Here is an 18,702-nt window from a genome sequence, read left to right as displayed (position 1 = left end):
TAATGACAAATAAACAACCTTGTACTTATACCTGGTATGTCTATAAGTAACGATCTAACTACCCAGTCAGAAAGCTTTCTACCAGAGTCATTGGTTAGTCAGATTCAGCTCAACATGAGGACAAAATTCATGTGAAATAAAACAGTTTCAACCTTTTTATGCTCCAACAGCTACAAATTCTTTCCACTCACTGAATCATTTTTCACAAATTCAGCAACAATAAATATTTCATATGCTCTGAAAATGGGCTCTACATCCAGCAGACGGTGAAACAATTCCTGAACATTGATTCACAAAGTGATGCCATAATTTTTTTTGTCTCATTTCTGGACTGCAAACTTTAAGAGGGATTGTATTTTGTGAAAACTAAAGTGAAGGTACAGCCAAAGCCACAGTAGATCAAGTAGAACCACACAACTCCGTTTTAGTTTACAAACGGAGAATTAAAGCGAATACGATCTCCGTCCACGGCAGTGTTTAAGCTGCGTATCAGAGTTGATCTCCATCTAAATTAAAACAGCAGGTGTGTGCCGGTGTAAACATGAAGCAGATGGTCTGTTCCGTAGTTACAGATGATTTGGCGAAAGAATAAATAAATACAGACAAAGAATCAGACCCGGTTTTTTCTATCTTGCATGGACCAATAACGAGCTGGGACTGTTACTGAATGTAACACGGGAGTTTGGAGGCGGAAATCAGACAGCAATGTAAACGGCGACATGCACAGCACCAGCGTAGGCAGATATGTGTTATTTACACAGTACAGAATATTTTAATAAAAATACCAAATCAAAAACTCTGTCGGCAGCATCATGTTTCTGCTTTGCGTGACTTATAAGACCCAATCAGGGAGCCGAGCGTCTGCGTCATCGTTTCTAAAGTCCTCCGGAGTTTTGAAACGCAAAACGTCTGCAGTGTTTCCAAACTTCTCCGTTTTAGGTCCTCGTTTTCGCCCTTGTAGTCTGGACAGGAGGAGAAAACGTAGCAAAAGGTCGGCGTTTTAATTCCAAAATGCAGTAGTGAGGACAGGGCCGGAGTTTTTTCACTGAGGCAGACTTAGATCCCTGCTGAGTCGGGTTGTCTGGTGGAAGAGACTGATAGAGCTGCTTATCAGCACAACAGTGGCAAGAAAAACCATATGAGTGGATAATCAGACCAAGGGAGGTGATGCATGTTGAGAAGAGCGGGGTTCTTCTCCTTTCCACACCACTTACAATGATCAGTCTTTGAGGTAGAGCTCAAAGCAGAGTAGGATAGGTGTCTTGTCCTTTGGAGTGCAGAGAAATTAGCTTCATACAGTTTCAGTGGTTGAAGCATTCCCCAATATTAATAGTATTAATGTGCAGCGAAAACTGGAGATACCAGAGGAGGAGAGGAATCTAGAGTTCGCCTCTGCCATAGAAGAGTTTATGGAAGTAATCGGTGAGCTCACCTGTGGACCAGCTGGTCCTCCAAAACCTTTGACCCCTTTATGACCTTTGGGTCCTGGAACACCGACTGAACCTGGACACAGAATGACATCACAAACACAGACAGGTGAATTTTACCTGCTTATCATCTTTTCACTGAATCTGACTCTGGATCAGATCCTGCTGTCTGCTGGTCTGGTCACTGTGAACAGGTTGAGGTTTAATTCACATTCACATTCATTACAGTTAAATCCTAAAGTCCTTTCAACACAGCGTAGTCAACATTTTAATTCCTGGCTATCTTCATATTGTGTCCTCTCTTTTAGAAAACTTTTAGGCAATAAAATAACAAAAAACAAACAACTTTTATGTTATTGTTTAATAGACATCAGTTGTGGTTCTTACCTGTCACCCCTTGTTCACCTGTCTCTCCTGGTTTACCTGGAGGTCCAGGGGAGCTGGAAACAATTTGGCAGCGGAAGCACATCTCCCCCTTATCACCTGACAAACACCAATCAATTAATTATGCAAAACACGGCATTGTACTTTTTCTTATTAAACTATATACAGTCATCTATATATATGGACTGTATGTTTCAGATTGGAATCAGATCAGAGGGTTTGTACAAGAAACAACAGTCGTCGCATAATATCTCATCTCTTAAGTTGATCTGTGAGTGATAATCTACACCGATCAGCCATAACATTATAACCGACTCCTGGTCATCATGTGGGTCTCCCTTTTGCGGCCAAAGCAGCCCTGACCTGTCGAGGCCTGGACTCTGCTGTGTCTGCTCTGTTTGTTCTGACACCTTTCTATCAAAACCAGCATCAACTTCTTCAGCAGTTTGACCTGCAGTAGCTCGTCTGGTGGATCGAACCACACGGGCCGGCCTTCGCTCCCCACGTGCATCAATGAGCCTTGGCTGCTGGTCCACTGCTTTTCCTTCCTTGGACCAATTCTGACAGGTACTGACCAACAGACCGGTTTGGAAATGCCATCACAGTTTGGTCAACTCAGAGAACACGATGTTCACCTGCTGCCTGACATATCCCACTCACTGACAGGTGCCATGGTAACCAGATAATCAGTGCTATTCACTTCACATGTCAGCGGTCATAATGGTATGGCTGATCGGTGTATATCAGTGGTTCCCAACTTGTGGTTTGCAGACCACTTCTGGACTGTGGGTCGGATCTAACTAGGTTGTAAATATAAAAAAACAAGATTTTTTTTAATTCAACAAAGCTCTTATTTTGGCCTATTAGTAGTCCTAACTGCTTTTCATTGGTTTAATATTTTCAGTACTGGTTTTAAGCTCCAGTTGCCATCTCTTGCTGCAATTAATCTAATTTTACAGACTTTTAAGTCCCAGTTGCACTTTTTATTATTAGTTTTGTATTTTCACTTTAACTGTAGCTCAGTGGTTGGGTCTGTCTCCTCAGTAGAAAGTTCCTGGTTTGAATCCAATGACATCCAGAATGGGTGGTCTGTATCTGTACTGGGATCTGAAAAGGTCCCAGGAACAGTTGGACCACTCGAACAGTTTTAAACAGGCGATTTAGATTATTTTGACATGAGTGTAAATATGGTAAAAAGTGTTGATTGTTTTAGATTCTGTTCTTTTAAATGTGTGAATTTCAGAAGAAATTATTTAGTTTCTTTCTTAAATATTGTCTTCCAAACCTCCTGTTTTAAGCCAGAGCTCGGGTCCAGGTCAGACTACAGAAAAATTACATCACTGGACTCGTTTATATTATATCATCATGTCATGTAACATCATCACTCCCCCTTACTCTCATCCACTCACCGGTCTCCCCGCCCTCCCCTCTGGTTCCAGGAAACCCCGTCAGTCCTTTTGAACCTTTAGTTCCTGTAAGACCAACGTCTCCCGGCAGGAAATCTGACACAGAAAACAAATCAGAGAGACTTCAGTCTTTGTGCTCGGCTAGCTTTACCAAGTGATGGACCAAACTGACATCACCTCACTTGACTCTTTACTGAAAGAGTCTAAACATAATTATAAAAAGCTGAATAATGCTTTTGTTAGATACTGTTATCTGATAGGTTAAACATTTCCTCAAAACACATTTGCTGTTGCAAATGAATTGCATATTAACGTAATTTCCAAAAAGAAATGTTGGACTATTTCTTTTTAACAAGGTTTATATATCAGTGGCTCCAGGTTGCTTCCCTGAGGAACTCCACAACTTATTACAGACAGAGAACAAGACGGTTGAAATGTTTCTTTAGAGAAGCTCCCTGTCTGTAGTACTGTGAATTCTTTAGGTTGCTGCTTTGACACTTCACGTATCTATATGTCTAGTTGCTGTTGTATATTTTGTATTTCCTGATTTCACCGCAGAGGAAATGTTTTACAGATGATTGTTTGATTTACAGGCATCACTTTCTACATATTTGTGATGACGTTAAAATATTTCATTAACACTTCTGTCAAGTCATCTCTAAATCACAGATTTGTATTAAGGTTGTTTTATAATCTGTACAGCTTTTGCTTTTGATTCAGATAAAGACAGGCAGAGTGTGAAGTGGTTTGGGATGAAGACGGTGGCTATGACCATAAACACATCACCTGGTATTCCTGGTTCTCCTGGTTCTCCTTCAACTCCACGACCTCCTGGGACTCCAGTCTGTCCAGGGGACCCAGTGACAACGGGCCCCGGGTCTCCTGGTTCTCCTCTGGGTCCAGACGAGCCGGGTGGCCCCTGGGGGCCTGGTGGACCATCTGCAGCGGCACCTGAAGGGGAACAGTGCAGTCTTCATTTAGAGTCTTATTACAGAGGAATCAGTGTGAGTCCTGACATCTGCAGAAAAACCGGTTCAGGTTCACTTATTAAACTAAAATACTTAGTTTTTATTATTATTAGGGGTCCAAGCCCGAGAGGGGCTGGGAACCGTTCCCAGTACCAGCGGAGCTGGGAACCCTATTTTAATCGCACTGGTTTTTATTTTTATTCTTCTATGCGTCATCCTGCAGCCTAGACGGTGAGTGCTACAGACGCAACACTCATAGGGTAGGTACAGACCCATGAGAGGACCTCAGGCACAAAAATTCGCACACTTCAACCTCTAGGGGGCTCTATAAGCAAGGTCAACTCGTTTGGGTTCGGAACTCCCGAATACCAAAGCCCATATCAAAAACCTTATATCCACGCGTTCAAGGAATCAAGCTAAATGTCCTTGTATAGGCCACGCCCATTTCCGCCTAAACTTAATTATAATAATGTCCTGGAGAAATGCTGCTAAATACTGTAAAAGAAATTACAGTATATTACAGGATATATTTTACAGGTTTTTATTACAGCAATTTATTGTTGTTTTTACAATAAAACAGCAATTATTTGTAATCTAATTTACAGCACAGCAATTTGTTACAGTGTCCGCAGAAAACGGTTCCAATTATAAGCTAACAATTGTTTACGCCAAACACAGGAAGTGATGTCATTCCTTAGGTTTGGAATGGCCGATCATCACCAAACGTGGTGACCTTATGTGGCATGGCTTGCTGAGTGGCTTCATTGTCACTGTCTTCCTGTAGCTATTTAGTCATTTTACTGTTGTCTCCCCTATGAAGTCGACTTCTCCTGTTTTCACCTGCAGACTTCAGGCTTCACACAGATTTAAAATTTTGAGTTTTGGGTGCGTTCGGGGCCAAATTAACCCACTCAGAGGTCCTGTGTCAAAAACGTTCTATGACCCATATTAAACCTCCCACAGACAACCAATGTCATCCAGAAACCAACCAGTATTTCTACAAAAACAAATCACATGAGTTAAATGTAGAGTTAAAATAAAAACTACCTAGATTTGGCCCCTGTGATGTAATTTAACATTATAAAGAATATAACTATATGACAATAAATCCAATAAATCCAGCAGAACAATATAGTTTCCAAGTTCTGTGATGTAAATATTGTTATTGATTATTCAGTGTGATCTGATCATTAACCCATCAGCAGCAGTAAGTGGAGGTTGAGGGTACCTGGCTCGCCCCGAAATCCAGGAAAACCAATGAGTCCTGAAAGAAAGCAGAGAAGAAGAACATAGAAGAAGAAGAGCTTTATTTTACGATTACACAAAGTATGAGTCGAACGTTTACATGGCCAGATTCCTAAAGAGTAGCTCATCCTAAATATATGTTTCCTTTGTTTATTCTGGAACATTTTCTGAGAAATCTTTACGATCTTTGTAAGAATTTCTTTTCTTCATTCTGTTTCTGGACTGTTGAGAAGAAAAAAGATAAATGAACGACTTATGTCATAAATAAGACGTATTTGAAACTCAGCAAAAACAAACTTGATACCTTTATTTTGACTCTTTTACTTCAGAAGCAATTATTTTATAAATACAATGACAACCTTAAACATCGTTATGTTTCATGTTGGGGCCACATCCTGTGTATACAGCTGATCTGTTATTTTAGCTTTACATTTAAAGTTGTAGTCCAAGAACCTGAACATACTGTCCTGAGTCAAAAACATTCACAACATGACAAAACAGCTTCCCACGTCAACAGTAAGTCGACTTGGCGATCCACATCCGACCACGTAGAGTTTGAAACAGTAAAAATGTAAAGCATTGTAACTTTAACAGTCTGAACCTTCACAGTGTTTAACCCTTTGTGTTGGTCTTTATACTACCTTGTTCTCCAGGGTCTCCTGGGGGTCCGCGGGGCCCGGGGACTCCGAGCTGGCCCTTCAGGAATCTGTGATTCCAGACCATCTAATAAAATCAGAATCAGATTTATTCGCCATGTATGTGTACAAATACAAGGAATTTGACTTTGGATTGTACGTTGTTCACGATGTGCTTACTCATGGAAAAATACTACAATAACACAAGAGAACACAAATATACACACTATAGACAGAAACAAAAACAATATAGACAGATTGAGAAATAGTGCAGTGAGCAAAGGGTTCAATTATTATTATCATTATTATGTACATGTTGGTGTTGGATCTGACATACAGGTACGCATGTACACAGTGCGATGGAGCAGAGTGCAAAGGATGCTGCAATAAAAAAGGAAGTATTTTGTGCAAGTGTTATGAACTTGAGGTCGGTGGGTGCACAGGAATGGTTCCTGACACTGTGAGTCTGTTCAAAGACTGGCTGTTTGCTGCTGGTTCTCAAGAGGCAGGAAGTATACAATTAGCCCCGCCCCCATGCGTTGGCCCCGCCTTCCTCTTTTTGGCACATGATACCTGTCTGAAGCGCAGGGAGGTCCCTGACCTGTATCAGAACATTTTCAGTGTGTGAACACTCAGACTACCCGTATTCAGCCCTGTGGCCTGTACCACGAAGCGAAGTAACCGGCTTATCCAGGTAACTTCCAGATTAACCCGCACTACGAAAGGTGGACAGGTGTTACCCGAGGTCTGTTGCCATGGCAATTTACACCGCATCTCTAAACCGCTCCGAGCAAGTTTTGTTGGTGGTTAACTCGAGGTTACCCTGCACGTGGACTAAACACCTCATCTGTACTCAGTGTTACTGAGGAGAAGTATTAATACACACGACTTGATAAAATATGTTTAGATTTCATCCTGATTTGTTATTCTGAACACAGTAGCATCACGTTCAGACAGCGAGCCCTGCAGCCGAGCTGTGGGAGCTCCTTTAGGGAGGAGATCTTAATTAATTAATGGGACAGTTTCTGAGATGGAGCCCATCTGAAGGCTGTAACTGAATTCTCCTGAGTGTTTTCACATATTTAGATTATTTTACGTGTCCAAAAAATAGGGAGCCAGGGTCGGGGTTAATAATTCTAGATAAAAGTGTGAAATTTACGAGTATGACAGGGCAAAGTCTCTGAGGTGCAGGATAGTGATTGTGGGCTAAACTCAGTATTTCCTCACTGCTAAATCTAATTGCGAAGTTTAACATCACTTTCCAATGAGTGCAACACACACACACACACGGCAGACGTCTGTGTTTGATGTTGCAGAATTGGAAAGTGAAGTTTCTCTCATAAATGTGTGACTATAATGTCAGAGAAAATTCAAGTTTTGTACTTGTAGATTAATCTTGGAAGCTAAATTTCCTCTCGGATTTTTCCCCCTCTCCTCTAAAGATGTGAGGATCCTAAAGTATCGATATTTCTGATACCAACGTTTCCTGCTCTGGGATCGATACTCATATAAAAGGATCGATATCTAAACTCAGTCATTTGGAGAGATTGTGTATTTTATCATAAGTATCTTTTTGTCACCAGGATGGTCAAATTGTAGGCTATTCGGTTGGTAGGAACTACTTTTCCTTCCGCCTGTCAAAGTCATGCCTGCTCTACAGCTCTGTGATGGAGCTTATTTGAAGTCACATTTCCTGCGACTGAATACCGACTCTGGCTGACTGTAAACAGTCACGTCTGGCTGTATTTTAGCTGTGAAGGTAATAATGACGCCGTGTGTGCAAAGACAGTTTAAGTCACAATAATACGATGATGTTATGAGGCGGCAGTTCTGAGCAGGAGATTTTCATTATAACTCAAGAATATGAGTTTTAGTTTGATGTCTTGTCATTATGCAGCTATTATTTTGAATGGGTAATGGCTACAGGCTGCTCCTCATTTCTCTCATAAATACAGAAACGGGAGGAGGGAGTTCACATTAAACTAGAAATAAAATATGTAAAAAGTATTGGTGTCGGCAATACCAGCCTGGGTATCACTTGGTATTGGATCGGATAGGAATGAAGTGGTATCGCACATCACTTCTCTCCGCTGGCTCCTTTTATTACAATGGACCATATGTGCAGTCGTACCTTTACATCTTAATAATATTACACATTTAGCCGTTAACTTGTCTATCGACGTGCATTCTCCTGGGGGAGCATGCGCCTTTGTGAAAACACGCCCCTTTTATGCAAACGCGCACCAACAAAGTTAACGCCGACTCAACTAACCAATATCTTATCCGCCGTCGTAGTTTAACTCCAGTGTAGGCGGTCAGAGTTTGTTACCCTGAGTTAACTCTGAGTAGGTTGACAGAAGTTTTACACAGTCCTGTGTTGTTGTTGTTGTTGCTTTTGTGTCTTTTTGTTTTTTATCAATCTGCTCTTATTTTGGTAGGCCTGACCATCCTTCCTGTCAGTTATCATTTTCCTCAACAGAGAAAAAAACTTGTGGAGACTTCAGACTCACCTCTCCAGGAAGCCCTGGAAGACCTTGATCCCCTTTCTCTCCCTTTAAAAACACAACAACACACATCATAAACATTCTGACAAATACTGAGTGTACTAATGCAGTAATACTTCCTGTACCTCATACAGTACTCACTGTGGCTCCGTCGATACCTGGAGGGCCCAGGTACCCTTGAACACCTGGGTCTCCCTGCAGACACACAGCTCAAGTTAATTTTATTTCCACAGCCTCAGAGGTCTGTGCAGCGCCAACAACACGTCTGTTCAGGGTTACAGCAAAGGATCTACACAGTTCTGGATGTATTTTGGTTCTGGTTCTGGAGTGAACCTGCTCCACTACTCCAACAAAGACCAGATGAGCTCTTCAGCCAGATTTGGACTTACACAGATCTGGCTTTTAGTTGTGCTTTGAATGAAGCAGATCGCTAAGCTAACATTAGCATTATTTGGTTAGCATTCCCGTTAGCTTAGCATGTTACCTTTTCTCCCAGCTGTCCATATACTCCATCCTTCCCGGGTTTACCCTAAAAGCACAAAACCAAACGCCATGTTAGACCACAGCGGTCCAGGTTTCTGATCAGCTCGTAACCACAAAATCAATAAAATAACATTCAGACATTAATCACCAACTGCCTGATTCTGATTATAGATCCATGTTATTGGTAAAGCCGGGGAAGGCATTTTATTTCAGAAGCATCTTTTGTTATATTTATTGAAATTCTCTTTACATCCCGACAGCCTGAAATAAGCACGGCTGATCATTTTATTTGGATCCTGCTGTCTCTTGCTGGTTTTCTCCAGCATGGCTTCAACGAGCAGGTCTCTCTCTCTCTTACCAGTGAGCCAGGATCACCTCGCCCGCCCTTCTCTCCTTTAACCCCCTGTTTCCCTGGCAAACCCTGCAGGAGAAAACAAACGCACACATCAGTCTGACGCTCAGAAAACAACACGGGTCAGTCTTTGCTTTTTCTCTAAGACAGACAGACAAGACTGTTTTATTAATGTTCATGCCAATAAAGCGAATTTGAATTGACAGATTGTCCAAATGTGAGACGGTTTTGACTTACAGGAAGTCCAGGACAACCTTTTAGTCCAGCTTCGCCTGGTTCTCCCTGAAATACAACCGAAAGATCAGTGGAAACAGTCAGACAGCAGTGTGTGATATGTATCAAGTCAGAAATACTTTATTTACCTATAATACTTTATATTTAATGAACTGTTGCTTTAATGATGTGTGAGCAGATATTATCCAGTGGGCTACGTCACTAAACTCCACGTCTGTGTTGTCGCTGTGTCGTGCAGGCAGCACACGTGAGCTAGAGTTAAACATGCCGAAAAATTCATGACTGGAGTTAAAAATGAGAGAAGAAACAGGAGAAAAAAGTGGGTCACCAGCAGCGTCGCAGCCTTAGTCCTCAGATTTAATCTCTAGATGTGGATCAACATCACTCAAAAGACATCAATCTGCAATCGGTGTTCGGAAACCGTTGCAGTTCAAGAACTAACCACTGCGAGGAATAGCAAGAATATGAAAAGCTTTGGGAGTCAGCTGACCACGACAGGCCTGAACCAGCCAAGTACGGCTGAAACCTGAAAGTATTCACATTTCAGAAGCTGGAATCAGAGAATGTCGACCTTTTTTTCTTAACAAATGACTCAAAACCCTTCTCTAAATAGTCGCCGATTTAAATTTAAAATGTGTAGGTTTCAGTGACATCTAGTGGTGAGGGCTGCGAACTGCAACCTGATTGCGACCAACGGGTCAGTCGCCGCTCACCACTCACTTTGCAAGCGCGTAGGAAAAGCTATGGCAGCCGACACTGCTGCTGCTACTACTACTTTCAACATATTCAACATATTAATCAGCGTCTACACCAGAATTCTACAAAAAGAAGAAAAAAAGACAAAGTTTGTCCGTTTGGGCTACTGTAGAAACATGGCGCCGCAACATGGCGACGTCCGTGTAAGAAGAGCCGCGTCATGTCTGTAGATAGAAATGTGTCATTGTAATGTAACGAAAAAGATCACCTCAAGCTTTTAATCCGTGTATGATTCGTTAATATCCAGCACACCGATTTAACTAATAACAGTTCATGTTGCTGTGGACCATCGGATGGACTGACAGCGATCAGTGAATTCATCTGAAGAAATCTAAAAGACCGGAGGATTCTCAGGAAAGCGTTTCTGTTCCAGCTGCTAGTGAGTTAGAAACCTGTTTTTCTAACTAAAAACCCACTTATGTTGATGTTCACGCTCGTCTTAATTACATTTAATCAGCCACCGCGAGGTATCTGCTGCAGGTTTATCAAGTGTAGGCGCATTAAATATCAGTATTTTTCCATTTTGGCTTTAAAACAGAACAAACAAAAAATGTTTTTTTTTGTTTTTCTGATTTGGTTTCGAAACGGAATAATCAAAGAACACACATTCTGTTTGATGTCTGTGTTTCTTTGTTCAGTTTTAAATACATAAATAAGACCTGTTTCCCTTCATGTCAGTAGCGAGAAAGAGCTATATTAGACTTTTCCAAACACATTTTTGAAGGAGGCAAAATATCATCTAATTTTCATTATGGCAAAATCTCAGAAAATCTCTGGCACCCTATCAGACAGACAGACCTTCAGTTCTTTGGGTCCTTCAGCGTACAGTTTGATTCCTTTCTGTCCGGGGCTCCCTGGTGGGCCGCGATCACCCTGAAAACCAAAGACAGCTGATGATGATGATGGTGTTTCACAGATTAGAAATGTCAGTTGTCTGTTCACATTACTATCCAGAGTGTGATCTAAAAGGCTTTTTCCCCCAACTTTACTTATGAAACTTTACAAGCTAAACGTAAACATAAATAGAAGCTTTTTTTTTTAAATCAAATTTTTATCTTTTAAATTTTTCATAGCACACAAATCCATTTTCCAGCACGTTGATGAGAGTCAGATGGATGTTTTTTGTTTTATTATGATAAAAAAACAAATGACCAAACATATACAGAACGGTTTCATCAAAGATTAAAAAAAATGTTTTCACATGTTTACAGATGAAATGCCACATAAAATTATCACGCTAAAGTATATTTAAAAACCCTCTGTAAATGTCTTCTTATGAGACCTCAGAAACTGTGTGTAAAGTTAGGATGATCTAACTGCCTTCAAGAAAACGACCTGGCGAACAGGAAACATGTCATCTTGAGAAAACGTCAATGCAAAGATGCAAATTATTGCAAATTCGCTCCGGGCGTTGCTGAAGAGGCAATTTATCGCGACATCCGCTCGAGTTCAGATTTTTCAAACTGAGCGAGAAATTAGCTTGACGCGATGTTGCGAAAGCCAATCAGCGGTGAGATTGTCCGGACGTCACCGACGTGTTTGGAGAGGACCAGGCAGAGCGGGGGAGTGAAACGCCGCTGGCTCAATTTTGTTAAACGGTGCCTTTTGCGTCCCCGGTACAAATCATATTGTATTTAGTCTAAATCTGGACAAATACTAGTTCCATTAGTTTTTTTATTTAAGGTTAATTGTTATTAATTATGATCACAATGAGATTGGCTTCTAAGTTGTTTTATTTACATTTTAAAAGCTTTGGTTTAAGAGGTACTATGGGATTTTGCCATGTCCCCAGTGTTGATCATTCAACTTAGATTACAAATGTATTTCTAAATATTTAATTATTATCTAATTGTCCTGTTCAAAATCTATTTAATCAAATCTTGTTTTTATCAAAATTGTTAACTGTTGTACAAAAAAAACAAGGTTGTATGTTTGTCCCCAGCGCCCATGTCGACCCTGTTGAGTTTCATTAACTGGCCCTTTAAGTGAACATCGCTCTCATTAGGTGACCTGGTGACATCACACCAGTGCAGGGGGATTTAGCTGTGTGATTTTCCAGCTCTCTTACCATCTGCTTTTGATCTGTGTTTGATCATAACGTGTAAGTTTTAACAAGATCAATCAAATAAAATAATTTCAAATACGGATTGTTAAAAATTATAGATTCCTCATCTGGTACTGAAGGTCACGCTCACACTAAAGGCTAACTTTAGCTCAACAGGGTGGACATTTCTAGTACACAGTATACAGTGGTGTTTTTGTCCACCCTGTTGTGTTGGTATTTTTCCTTCATAGTTTATTGAAATTACCAAATATTAAGTGTATATTGGTATTTACATAAAGATATGGAGGGATTGACTACACAGGAAAGAGACATTGAGTAATTCTGATCATAATTCACTTTTCTTGAGAAAATAATACGAAAGATATTGAGAAAAATACTCCCCTTTTCATTATGTGCGCTTGTTTTACTCATTAGTGACTGTTAAACAGTTTCCCGCATCTCACATGTTGTTAATATATCTATATTTAATACTGTCTACCTGGTGAGTTCAGAAAATACGTGACTGTAACTTTATTCCGACTGTCGTTGTACTTTACAATGAACAGGTTAGCGTAGCATAGCCCCGATCAAACCAAACTCCATTCAGAAAACAAACATTTTAAAAGTTGTTGTCCTGCTGACAGACCTGACAAAGAATGAATTCATGTGTTTAACAAATCTGCATCATGTTGTCGTTATTTCAGCATCAGTTTGATCCGTTTATTGGAATTAAATCACAGCAGAATGTTTACTTTGGGTTCATACAGCTGGAGGAATCGCAGGTTGTGTTTATTCGCGTTATCGCGTTGTGTGTGAACGCTCGGTGAGTTGTGCATCGATAAAACCCGCGCGAGGAGAGCGTTGCGAGGATTAAATTTGCGTTGTATGTGGACACAGCATAAGCGACAGAAACACACTTAAAAAAGATCTGTCGGACTTTTACATGTAAAGTACAAAGACTCAGTATAAAACAGACAAATAATAATGTTTATTAGACTTATGGTAATAACTTGAAATCTGAAAATTGAAGTCTAATCGTCATTTTGGACTGTGGCGTCTCGCCTTAAGTCCAAACCAGTTAGCTCACCCTCTCTCCTCTGGGACCTGGTATCACTGGACTGGGACCCTCCTGACCCTGAAACACAAACCCAGCACCATCAGGACCGATTGATCGCAGACTGAAGTCACATGACCGAACATCAGGCCTTCAAAGATTCTGCAGTGAACATATTTGTTCTGTGAGCTCAGTGTTTGTTGTTGTTTTTGTTTGTTTAGTGGTGAGTAAAAGTGCGATGATTGTGATTGGTTACCGAACAGACCTGAAGACACAAACCTCAGGTGAGCCCTGTTGGCACACTAACCTTCTCTCCTTGTAACCCCTGCAGCCCTGGACTCCCCTAAATCAAAACAAAACCAAAAAAAAAAGCAGCTGCTCTTAGTTGATCGAATCACTCTGAACGTTTAAATAAAGTTTGACGGCTTTGGATCTGAAGCATACAGGATATCCGGTGGGTCCTGGTAGTCCCGGCAGGCCTGGGTCACCTGGATTTCCACTCAGCCCCTGCAACACAAACAGCCAATCAGAGCACACTCTCCAGCAGCCAGAGTCTTTCTTTGAGCTGCAGCACGGCAGCCAAATAACAAATTCCTTTAAACCTGCTTACAAATGGTACTTTTACCTGGTCTCAAAAGTTATACTGTTTATTTGTTAAAAGTCATTAATGAAGGTCCTTTGGTTGCCGCCGCTGTGTCTGGGGTTCGTACACTGTGAAAAAAGTTCATTTCAGACCCAGGTTGCAGCGGCAGAAACTGTAATGAAGGCAATGAAACGTGAGAGGGCGATGAATTCAGGAGTCTCCCGTGAAAATGGGGGGGTTAGCAAGTATGAGCTAAGCGGAGCTAACCTCTGTAGCCTCCATGTTTACTTCTCTACGACAGCCTGCTGTTGCGTGGGACGTAAAACGTAAATAAAACCAGAATACATTCATTTGCAAATCCTTTTCAACCTGTATTTAATTTAATACACTGCAAAGAGATTTAATGCTCAAACTGACTGATACTTTGTTTATTGTTTTTTGCAAATATTCACTCACTTTGAGCTGCGACAGGGGCAACAAAAGACTGGGCAAGTTGAGGAATGCTCAAAAAACACCTGTTTGGAACGTTCCACAGGTGAATAACTGGAAACAGGTGAGTGTCATGATTGGATATAAAAGGCTCAGTCATTCAGAAGCGAGGACGGGGCGAGGTTCACCACTTTGTGAACAACTGCGCGAGCAAACAGCAGAACAACAAGAACAACATTTCTCAACGTACAATCGCAATGAATTTTGGGATTTCATCATCTACGGTATGGGCCGGCTGTGGCTCAGGAGGTAGAGCGGGTTGGCTGTTAATGGGAAGGTCGGCGGTTCAATCCCTGGCTCCCCCTGGTTGCGTGTCGAAGTGGCCAAGATACTGAAGCCCGATTTGCGCCTGGCTCAGTGTATGAATGTGTATGACTGGTGAATGCAGATGTAGTGTAAAAGCGCTTTGAGTGGTCAAAAAGACTAGAAAGGCGCTATACAAATACGGAGGTCCATAATATCGTCAAAAGTAGAAATCTCTGCAGGCCGATTGAATGGCCGTGATCTCTCAGGCGGCTCTGCATTAAAAACCGACATCAGTGTGTGAAGGATTACCACACGGGCTCAGGAACAATTCAACAAGTGCAAGTTAAAACTCTACCATGCAAAGCGAAAGCCACATATCAACAACACCCAGAAACGCTACCGGCTTCTCTGAGATGGACTGACGCAAAGTGGAAAAGTGCGCCACATTTCAAATTGTTTTTGGACATAATGGACGTCGTGTCCCCCAGGCCAAAGAGGAAAAGGACCATCAGCGCAAAGTTCAAAAGCCAGCATCTGTGATGGTGTGGGGGGGTGTTAGTGCCCATGGCAGGGGGAACTTGCACATCTGATGCTCACCAATCACCAATCACCAATGCTGAAAGGTGCATAGGGGAGACCGGGGGCAATTGTAACACACTTAATTTATCCAATCAGAAACAAGCTGAGCGATGACACTTAATCTGCACATGCTTAGTAGGATTCTCTCTCTGCCTGTGGAAAAGGAGCAGAATCATTTCACCTCAGCAGAAGTTTTGAACAAAATACGGATTTTGAGGTATGAAAGTAACTTTTTGGCTGTGCAGTATTTTTCTTCTGGTGTCTAAAGTTGAGATGACTACAAATCTAAACTTGCACAAATTTTATCTCTAGGTTATTGATTAACAATTAACACTAACAAACTATGCTTATATAGTTGTGGCTACAAGATTTTATCATGGCTGCAACTTTGCCACACGGCCCAATGTAACCAGCTTTTTTGTCTGTTTTGGAAATAAACATATTTCACTAAATATAAATGTAAAACCATATTAAAAAAGGGTGTGTTAAATACTGTGTTTTATATGTGTTTAACAGAAAGTTTAAATGTTATATAGGCCTAAGTCTGCAAAAGTAAAGTTCCTTTCATTGTCAGTTTGTCTGTATAGTGGACTTAAAGTAGTTGATGGTCCCACAACAGAGAGAGCCTGGCACCTAAAATAATTTGAACCATTTAAAAACTCTTATGTAGCATTATTAGCTGTAAAGTAATTACTTTGAGGCAGCCTAGGCTTTTACTTGAGATGCAGTGGGTTAATATGACTCATTTTTCACTGTTACAATTGCCCCCAAACTCTGACTTCTTGCATTTAATTAAATATTTTAGTCTTGTTCTTATAAGTGAAAATATATCAATTGTATTATTAATTAGAGCACATATATGTGTTTCTTGTATCAGAAGATGAGTAGTACTAGTGTAAGTAGTTTATGAGTTATTAAGGAAAACGTAAAATATGTTACAATTGCCCCGGTCTCCCCTACAGGGAACATATGCTGCCATCCAAGCAAAGTCTTTTTCAGGGACGTCCCTGTTTTTTTCAGCGAGACGATGCCGAGCCACATTCTGCACGTGTTACAACAGCGTGGCTTCGTGGTAAAAGAGTGCGGGTACCAGACCGGCCTCCCACTGAAAATGTGTGGCGCATTATGAAGCGCAAAATACGACAACGGAGACCCCGGACTGTTGAGCAACAGAAGTTGTACATCAAGCAAGAATGAGAAAGAATTCCAGCTACAAAGCTTCAACAGTTAGTGTCCTCAGTTCCCAAACGCTTACTCACTGTTGTTAAAAGGAAAGGTGATGTAACACAGCGGTAAACACGCCCGTGTCCCAGCTGTTTGGAACGTGTTGCAGGCGAAAAGCAATAAAGTTTATCAGTTTGAACATTAAAAATCTTTGTGGTGTATTAAATTGAACATAGGTTGAAAAGGATTTGCAAATCACTGTATTCTGGTTGTATTTACGTTTTACACAACGTTGGAATTGGGGTTGTATTTCTTCCTAACATGCGGGTCACTTTCAGTTCCCACTTCAGTCTGATGTGGGCCACTTTTGAACTATAATGTGAACTATCAATCAATAAAACCTGGTTTGAGCATTAAGGCCTGCAGAGTGAACGCAGCCTCAGCAGCCTGGATCACACTCCCCACCGTCACCGCTGCACGCTGGGATAAAACGACTCATGTGTTCTTGTCTGAAAGTGGACAGAGACTGAAACACCAGCACCAGACGGCAGAATGAGGGAGACCCCGGTGGGACAGAATGCATGACTGTGACTGACGTTTTCTCCGACGGGTCCTGGTGGTCCTACTGCTCCTTTAATCGCCTGCGTGTCGGGAAAGACGTGCGAGTCTCCCTGAAACCAGAAAAAAAACAGTCAAAAGAAGACACTGTCTGTTACTGTACTTAAGTACAAATACCTCTAATTTGTACTTGAGTATTTTATTTTTATACCACTTTCTACTTAAACTCTGTTGTTAAAGTTAGCTTTTTTCATTGAAGGACCAGAGCAAAACTGAAATCCATTCTCTGTGTAGAGGACTTGGAGACGGTCTTGCATGCTCTTGTATCCTCTCTGTCACGCTGTGTGCCTGCCTGCCTTGTTTAGGTCTCAGTTTTGTTATGTCTTTTCTTTGTCATGTAGTCCTGTTCCAGTCTCATGTATTAGTTTCTGTACCATCATGCGTGAGTTCTGTCTGTTTGCTAGATGTCAATTTATGTTCTCTGCCAGTTTCATTACTTAATCTGATTTTGATCATTCAGCTTTAGTCTCTGTGTAGCCTTTATGATTATTATTCATCCGCATCTTTGAGTTACTTCTTATCTGTCTTGTCTCGTATCTTAGTTCCTAGTTCGATGTCTCAGTTCATGTCTTAGTATTTTCTCCTGGTCTGTGTTCTTCTACGTTGTTTTGCCCGTGTCTGCTCTGTGTTCCTTGTTATTGGTGTGTTCGTGTTCTGTATCTGTCTGCTTGTGTCTGGATTAGTTTGTTTTTTATTGTGCTGATCTGTTTCTACTTACTTTGATATGGTCCATGTTTTGTGTTCAGCAACTTGTGTTATGTCTGTTCCCCTCCAGTAATCTGCCTGCCATGCTTGTTGGTGTTTCTGTTCATTGTTCGTGTTATGCTCTGTCTCGGTCAGTGTTTTGTCCTGCTGTTACCCAGCTCACGTTCCCGCCTGTCTCATGAAGGCTTGATTACCTGTTTGGATTTTTGTTTCGTTGTTCATTTGGATTTAATGCCTCTGGATTTCTCTGGACTCAGTCTGTAAGTGTGCTCGCTTTTAGTTTTGGAATAAATCTCTTGAACTGAACCTGCCTGTTTCCCGTGTCTGCGTTTGGGTCCAACCAACCTGTTTTCTGCCCACGAATCGTAACTCTCGAATTGATTCCTGCAATTCCCTGTACTCTGGCATCTCTCGCTCGCTGGCACCGACTTATCTCTTAACTCAGGAACCTTAGAAACAGCTGTAGAACCAGATACATGTTTAGACTGTTTTGCTTCCCTCAATCTTTACCAACTAACTTCAATAATTTCTTCATCTAAACCATCAACCTGCCTCTTAGACCCCATCCCGACTAGGCTGCTTAAAGATGTTTTACCCTTAGTCAGCACTTCTATACTAGATATGATCAATCTATCTCTATCAACAGGCTATGTACCACAGTACTTTAAAGTAGCTGTAATTAAACCTCTTCTGAAAAAGCCCAAACTTGATCCGGATGTTTTAGCCAACTATAGACCTATATCTAACCTTCCATTTCTCTCTAAGGTTCTGGAGAAAGCAGTTGCTAAACAGCTGTGTGACTTTCTACAGAGCAATAGTTTATTTG

At 41.2% G+C, this 18,702-nt stretch overlaps 1 protein-coding gene across 1 annotated transcript in view; it reads right to left on the bottom strand.

Annotated features, from left to right (window-relative positions):
* col4a3 (collagen, type IV, alpha 3) overlaps window positions 1–18,702 on the bottom strand; it is a 79,098-nt gene that overhangs the window by 28,996 nt on the left and 31,400 nt on the right. Inside the window, exons 10-25 of the mRNA XM_046072881.1 lie at window positions 17,150–17,224; window positions 13,937–13,999; window positions 13,800–13,835; window positions 13,526–13,573; window positions 11,193–11,267; window positions 9,642–9,686; window positions 9,411–9,473; window positions 9,054–9,098; window positions 8,711–8,764; window positions 8,576–8,617; window positions 6,072–6,153; window positions 5,414–5,449; window positions 4,004–4,168; window positions 3,221–3,313; window positions 1,815–1,910; window positions 1,433–1,503 (exon numbers count right to left, since the gene is read on the bottom strand). Of these exons, the coding sequence (XP_045928837.1) occupies window positions 1,433–1,503; window positions 1,815–1,910; window positions 3,221–3,313; window positions 4,004–4,168; window positions 5,414–5,449; window positions 6,072–6,153; window positions 8,576–8,617; window positions 8,711–8,764; window positions 9,054–9,098; window positions 9,411–9,473; window positions 9,642–9,686; window positions 11,193–11,267; window positions 13,526–13,573; window positions 13,800–13,835; window positions 13,937–13,999; window positions 17,150–17,224 (1,089 nt within the window). The remainder of the gene's footprint in view (window positions 1–1,432; window positions 1,504–1,814; window positions 1,911–3,220; window positions 3,314–4,003; window positions 4,169–5,413; window positions 5,450–6,071; window positions 6,154–8,575; window positions 8,618–8,710; window positions 8,765–9,053; window positions 9,099–9,410; window positions 9,474–9,641; window positions 9,687–11,192; window positions 11,268–13,525; window positions 13,574–13,799; window positions 13,836–13,936; window positions 14,000–17,149; window positions 17,225–18,702) is intronic.

This window comes from Micropterus dolomieu, linkage group LG17, assembly GCF_021292245.1.
Source record: "Micropterus dolomieu isolate WLL.071019.BEF.003 ecotype Adirondacks linkage group LG17, ASM2129224v1, whole genome shotgun sequence".
NCBI lineage: Eukaryota > Metazoa > Chordata > Actinopteri > Centrarchiformes > Centrarchidae > Micropterus > Micropterus dolomieu.
The sequence above is the reverse complement of the archived record's forward strand: the minus strand, read 5'-3'. Positions and strand labels throughout refer to the sequence as shown.